General features: G+C 45.4%; 1 protein-coding gene across 3 annotated transcripts in view; it reads left to right on the top strand.

Moving 5' to 3' along the window:
• Positions 1 to 7,500, top strand: part of kcnh7 (potassium channel, voltage gated eag related subfamily H, member 7) — a 96,825-nt gene that overhangs the window by 48,627 nt on the left and 40,698 nt on the right. For 2 of the 3 annotated variants that reach the window (XM_048234808.1, XM_048234807.1), the window contains exons 5-7: positions 473 to 493; positions 1,968 to 1,991; positions 3,743 to 3,957. In XM_048234808.1, the coding sequence (XP_048090765.1) occupies positions 473 to 493; positions 1,968 to 1,991; positions 3,743 to 3,957 (260 nt within the window). The remainder of the gene's footprint in view (positions 1 to 472; positions 494 to 1,967; positions 1,992 to 3,742; positions 3,958 to 7,500) is intronic. The other variant, XM_048234810.1, reaches the window with a different exon arrangement.

Below are 7,500 nucleotides of genomic sequence, written 5' to 3'. Positions count from 1 at the left end.
CACACACATGTGCGCACACACACACACACATACACACACACACACACACACACACACACACACACACACACACACACACACATATAATTGTATAAAATACCCCCCCCCCACACACACACAACACACAGACACCATACCCAGACAAACACACACACAGACCTACTCACACACACACACACACACACACACACACACACACACACACACACACACACACACACACACACACACACACACACACCTCTATAATTTATCTCCCTCTATATTGAAATGAACCCTGAAGGTCAGCCGGGAGCACTTCAATTCCCAGCCACTCCCTCTAACCAGCTAACGTGCCTGCCATCCATCAGGGCACGCAAGCGCCCCCTCTTCATCTCTTCTTTTTTCTAACCCCAGCACTCCTCTCTTCTCCTCTCCTCCACTTCCACTCCTCCCTCCCTCCTTTTCTCTCTCCCTACTTCCATCTGTTCAGACAATGGGCGCACCATCAAAGGTAAAGGCGGGAGAGGAGTGTCTCTCCCTCTCTCTATTCCTCCCTCCCTCCCTCTCTCTCTCCCCCTCACTTTTCTCTATCACTCTCTCTCTCTCAGCACGAGCCTGGGCTTGCTGCATGAGGCACGGAGTTAAGGCACGGACTTTGTGCAGTGGACTGATAGTGCCAGAATGTTTAATACTATGTGTGTGTGTGTGTGTGTGTGTGTGACTTAGGGGAATCATATGAACTAAATGTACTTACAATTAATCTGTGCATGGACTTGAAGTACAAAGGGTGTGAGTTGTTGTTTGTGTTTATGTGTGTGTGTGTGTGTGTGTGTGTGTGTGTGTGCGTGTGTGTGTGTGTGCGTGTGTGCGTGTGCGTGTGCGTGTGCGTGTGTGTGTGTGTGTGTGTGTGTGTGTGTGTGTGTGTGTGTGTGTGTGTGTGTGTGTGTGTGTGTGTGTTTGTCTGGGCTGAATGGTGTTGACCTAGGTTCATGCATGTGCCAGAGAATGCCCTCTGCTGTTTGCCTGACTAGGTACATCAATGGACAACATCTCTCCAAACAGCCTCTCTCTCTCTTTCTCTCTCTCTTTCTCTCTCTCTCTTTCTCTCTCTACTTCTTCTCTACTCTAGTTCTTCTCTTGTCTTTTCTCGTTTCTCTTTCTGTCACCCTCCTTCACTTCATCTATATCTTCATTTGTCTTTTTTTGCCTTTTCTCACCTGTCTTCATTCTATCTACCCTTCTACCACCATCTCTCTCTCTCTCTCTCTCTCTCTCTCTCTCTGTCTCTGTGTGTGTGTGTGTGTGTGTGTGTGTGTGTGTGTGTGTGTGTGTGTGTGTGTGGTGTATATGTGTGTGTGTGTGTTGTTGTTGGCTCTAATTTCTGATCTGGTGCAATGTGTCCCTCATGCTCACACTTCTACAGACCAAGGATCTTTTCTTCCTTCATCCCTCCATCCATCTCTCTTTATCATTCTTTTCTATCTCATTTTCTTTAACACTCTCTTTTCCTCTTTCTCTCTCACTCTCTCTCTCTCTCCCTCTCTCTCCCTCTCTCTCTCTCCAAAACACAGCTCAAGAACTCCTCTTCTACATGAATCACTTTTATTATGTAGTGTCATAGAATGATTCATTCATATTAAGAAACACTCTCCTTCATAGTAATGCTTGTGTATACACATTAGCCTGGTCTCTGTCCACTTTCTGTGTTTGCTCTTGTATGAAATCTCCTAAAATTGTGTGTGTGTGTGTGTCTGAGTGTTTGTGTGGCCTCCTGTGGCAGAAGGTGACTTTTGATTGGTTGATTTGCTCAGCCTTCATGAGTGTGTTTTGACCTTTGACTTCTCCTTATCTGGATCAGTTCCTGTTTCACTTCTTTTCTCCCTTTCCTTTCTGTCTATCTCTTCCTCTCTCTATTCGTCTCTCTTCTTCTCTCTCTCTCTGTCTCTTTCTCCCTCTCTCGCTCTATCCTGCTTCTGATTGGCTAGTGTCTCGTTCCTGGATGACTGCGGGTATGGCTTGAGCGTTTCCTATCAATGTTTCAGCTCGCTGTAGCATGAAGATCTACTAAGCATGATTATGAAGTTTTCTCCTCCTATCTTACTTCCTGTGATCCCTCTCTCCTTCTCTCCTCTTTTGCTCTTCTTCCTCATCTTGATCTTCTGTCTATTCTTCTTCTTCTTTCTCTTCTTCTTCTACTTCTTCTTCTTCTTCTACTTCTTCACTTGTGTTTTTTGTCTCTTGTACTCATTGTGCTGTACACAACACACACACACACACACACACACACACACACACACACACACACACACACACACACACACACACGCACACACACACACACAGAGACACACACACACACACACACACACACACACACACACACACACACACACACACACACACATTCACACATTCTGCATACATACATAGACACTTTCTTGCACTTGTGTGTTTTGCATAAACATGTTCCTCTACATTCAGAGGTGCACTGTTTGGGCAGGGTGTTTGTGTGTGTGTATATGTGTGTGTGTGTGTGTGTGTGTGTGTGTGTGTGTGTGTGTCTGTAATAATATGTGTGTGTGTGGCGAGTGCATGTGAGTTTGTGTCCATGATGTCAGTGAAATACTGTAAGTGAAAATTCTTGTTATGGTGGTGTATATGTTATGACTTCTCCACTCTACACTTGCGCTTAAGAACAGATACTGTCTGTCTAAACAGTGTTTATAATTGACCTTTGACTCCAGCCTGGTTTGCTCTGTGTTTTGAGAGATGTTTGTCATCCAGTGCACACCCATAGCCAGCGACTTCTGCACAATGCATGAGCGTGTCAGTGTAGGAGCACAGAGGTAACGCTAATATGCCTGGGACTCCATCTTAATTGAGGATGCAGTAAAAAAAAACATCATCGGTCATTAAATGTTTAAATGTTTAGCGGCGGATCGACTGTTAACTTTCCTGTCGTTGTTCGGTCTTTGTTTTCATTGCCGTTAAAATTCAATGAGGAGACAGAAGGAAGTAAGCGTCATACGATTGAATGACAGCTTCTCCTGCTTCCTTTCCTTTACGTTTCCATGGTTACGCTGTCACAGTGGCGCTCTCGTATCCGTCAGTCTGATCAGCGCATTCGTGGCTCTGTTAAGGCTTTTCTGCTGTTCTAACGGTGCTGCCAGGCTGCTGGACCGATTCTGGACCACACGTGGTCCTGACGTGGTCCAGATTCGGCCCAGATCCAGCTCTGGGATGTCTCCATTGTATAATGTATAAAGGGGAGCGGCACAATCCTTTCTCTATGAAACACTCAGCAGACAGCCTTCCTCAGGATTCAAGATAATGTAAATGAATGGCATGTTCTGGTTTAAATAGAGCATTCTGGGTAGGCCCACCAGATTCAGCCAGTGAAGCTTAAAAAAACAGTTACTTATCATAATTATCAAAGATCACATTAATTAGAGAATAAAGATCAATTAGCAGATCCACTTGACTTATGAGAGTCGTAAGATGAATAGATGTTCCACTCCATGTAGACGTGGTCCATTTGCCTGCTTGGGCCCTGTGTGTGCTATGACCCTGAGTTGTGTGTGTATGTGTTTATGTGTTTGTGTTTGCTGTGAATCTGTGATGTGTTGCTGTGAAGCGTTGTGAATTTTCTTTTTGAGGGGCACAGACTGAGATCTGTGTTTTTTTCGTTTGTTTGCTTGTTTGTTGATCTTGTTAAACCCTCCGGTCATCTTTCGGCTCTCTTCCCCTCAAATCCCTGCAGGTCCCTTCAACCAGATCAAGTCCAGCCTTTTGGGCTCCACGTCGGACTCCAACCTGAACAGGTACAGCACCATCAACAAGATCCCCCTCATCACGCTCAACTTCGCCGAGACCAACAACGACAAAAAGGTACCCTCGCCGCCCTCCTCCGAGAAGACCATCATCGCTGCCAAGGTCAAGGACAGGACACACAATGTCACCGAGAAGGTCACACAGGTGAGAGAAGGATTTGACACTCACACATTCACACACACACACACACACACACACACATGCACAGACAGACAGACACAAACTCACACACAATCACAGACATGTACATTAACAGATAGACACACACACACACACACACACACACACACACACACACACACAAAACATACACACAAAACATACACACACACACACACACACACACACACACACACACACACACACACACACACAAAAACAAACACAAACAAACAAACACACACACACACACACACACACACACATCATTCAGTTCAGTCTCTGTGATAACAAATCAAATCTTGTGCTATGTTCCGGAAAAATCGACTGCACTAATGAAAAGACCATTGCCTACTCATGTAAGAAAACACATATTCTTCTCAGCTTGACTCACATTGCTAAGACACACAACCCCAACTGCATGTATACAGTCTGGGGAAAAACAATTCTGCAAATGACCTCCCGGTTTGACCCTCCATGACCTCTGGCATTGAACACCTCTCTCTCCGCTCGCACCAGGGCCACTCCCTGTAATCTTTACCGTGTGGGTCAGCTTTGGGTGTATGATTACACCTGCTGTCAAAGCAGTCATCCCATCAGGAGTCTATTACTCTCATACAGTAATTTGGGAGGAATGGAGCCAGTTAGGATAACTGCTTTGACACCAGGCGGCTCTCAGACAGCTCATTGGGGTTAAACATACCGTGATCTGGCCTCCTTGGCTCACTCCCATTACCCATTTGAGTAAATAGGCTAGGAGGGGGAAGGATAATTGGTCGATCAATCAAGCCTTCTATCCACACAGAGCTCCCGGAGAATATACAAAAAATAGGAGTTCTGTTCTGGGGACAACGGCATAAATAGAAAATAGGCTACACTATCTCAGCAAGCAATTGAGAGTGGAGGGAGTGAGGTGAATGTGTCCAGTTTGTAGACCTGTTATTTTCAGATCATCAGACACTGATAGATTGTGCATCCAGTTTCTTTGAGTTTGACGTTCTTTTGTTGCATTTGGATCAGCTGAAAAATATACTGAATAATATCAGTTCACAGGAAAGCGGAATTGTGTGTAAATATATAGCCAGCACTAGCCTCTAGCTCTGGGGGTACTGGACTTTAGGTGCTGCCCAACACACTTCACACTTTTTCTGTTCTGTTTCTGTGTCTCTCAACCATTTATTGTGTGTGTGTGTGTGTGTGTGTGTGTGTGTGTGTGTGTGTGTGTGTGTGTGTGTGTGTGTGTGTGTGTGTGTGTGTGTCTTCTCTACATTTTGTACTTGTGTGCAACTGTGTACAACTATCCATGCACAGATACAGCACACATGCAGTACACACACGCACGCACGCACGCACGCACGCACACACGCACACACATACACACACACACACACACACACACACACACACACACACACACACAAAGTGCTGTGCTCTTGCTGTCTTTGCCCTGTCCTTGCTTGGCCTAATGGCCAGTTGTATAAGCCGTGGCTCTCTCCACACCCCTTTCTCTCTCCTCCTTTCTCTCCCTCTCTCCCTCCCTTCCTCCCTCCCTCCTTCTCTTTCTCTCTTTCCTGCTGTCTTTCCTTCTCTTTTTCATGTCATCCCTCCATATCTCTCTCTTTCTATCCCTTTCTGTCTCTTGCCCTCTATTTCTCTCTCCCTTTTCCCTTTTCTGTTCCTCCTTCTTTTTCTCTCTTTTACTTTTGCTCACTGCTACTCTCTCTCTCTCTCTCTCTCTCTCTCTGTCTTTCTCAAGCTGCCAAACTGAGTGTGTCGCTCACACCTCGTTGCTAATGCCCCACAGACAGGCATCAGAGCCGGCTAATTTTAGTCCATCCGTTCCTCTTCCTCTCTCTGTCCCTTTCTTCATATCTCTCCATCCCTGTCCACCTCTCTCTCTCTCTCTCTCTCTCTCTCTCTCTCTCTCTCTCTCCCTCCTCAACCTCTACTAAAGCCTCACTCTTCCTCTCCTTCTTCATCCTTTTCTCTCCCTCGCTCCTTCTCTTTGTCCCCGTCATCATGCTCTACTCACACCTTTATCTCCTTCCTCTTCATCTTCCTCTTCCTCTTTGTCGTCTGTTCAATCGTCATCTTCCACTCTCCCCATCTCTCCCTCTCTCAATCTCTTTCTATCCTCAAACTTTTCTTTGCCATCTATTTTGATCTTCTTTCTCTTCCTAATAATTTTTTTATGTGTTCACCCCCTCTCTCTCTCTCTCTCTCTCTCTCTCTCTCTATCTCTGGTAAGTGACCCTTAACTCTGCTGCAGCTCCGTGTTTGTTTGTTGGCCAAGCGGAGAGAGTCTATGCCTATTACTAAACAGATGGCATTCATCACTGACAGATGGCATTTCTCATCATTGCACTTTGGTCTGCTATAGTTTTCTATTTTTTTCATATGAATCATTATTTCTTTTTAGTTATTTTTTTTTCCACCCTATGCGGTTGGGAGGCAGTGTTAAGCTGTGGCTTGGCATGAGGTGCCAACACAAGGTGGTCTCTGTTCTTTAGCTTCTGTGCTTCTTTTGCTTTAAATATGTCTCTCTGGCTTTCACCTTGCTAATAAAGCTGTCTCTTTCCATCGCTGGACTCATCATTCATAATTTTCTCTCTTTCTTTCTCCTCCTGTTCTCTCCATCCTTATCTCCATATGGCATATTTTGCTTTGTGTAGGTCTGCATCTCTATCGGGTGCATGCGTGTGAGAGTGAGTGTGTGTGTGTGTGTGTGTGTGTGTGTGTGTGTGTGTGTGTGTGTGTGTGTGTGTGTGTGTGTGTGTGTGTGTGTTCCTTTCACCCTTGCTCTGCACTCAAAATGCAGTCTGTTGACACATATGCTGAAACGCTCCAATATGCTACAGATCCGTGTTTACAATTTCTGCCTGCATGTGTGTGTGTGTGTGTGTGTGTTCATAATCACAAACCATTGCAAGTCAGTGACATAGGCAACGACATTGATCACACTCTGTGTCTGCAGGCCAGTCTTTATGGCCAGTCCATTCGGGCCAATGTCCTGTAGTGCTTCTGAGGCTCCGAGCAGAGGCCACAGTGCTGCGGGGTGCAACCCAACTCCAGCGTTCGGCAAGCCCTCCAATTATCCTAAAGGACATCATTAGATCCCAAGACGTCTGTAGGCGCCATCCATTATTCACAGCCCAATCATTTATTTATCCCCAGAAAGCAGAAACATACACTAGTCTATGTTATGTATCTGTGCTGTCTCTGAGAGGTGAGGTGTGTGTGTGTGTGTGTGTGTGTGTGTGTGTGTGTGTGTGTGTGTGTGTGTGTGTGTGTGTGTGTGTGTGTGTGTGTGTGTGTGTGTGTGTGTGTGTGTGTGTGTGTGTGTGTGTGTGTGTGTGTGTGTGTGTGTGTGTGTGTGTGCGCCCGTGTATGTGTGTGTGATCAACTTCCTAAACGTATAAGCAGTTGCCATTAGCACAGAAAATTGATTCTGTCTCTTAAACAGCACATAGAGTAACATTACTGTAAATGTAATCTTGATATGAAACTCTATGAAGTGAATGTGAAATT

This window comes from Alosa alosa, chromosome 23 (genome assembly GCF_017589495.1).
Source record: "Alosa alosa isolate M-15738 ecotype Scorff River chromosome 23, AALO_Geno_1.1, whole genome shotgun sequence".
NCBI lineage: Eukaryota > Metazoa > Chordata > Actinopteri > Clupeiformes > Clupeidae > Alosa > Alosa alosa.
The sequence above is the reverse complement of the archived record's forward strand: the minus strand, read 5'-3'. Positions and strand labels throughout refer to the sequence as shown.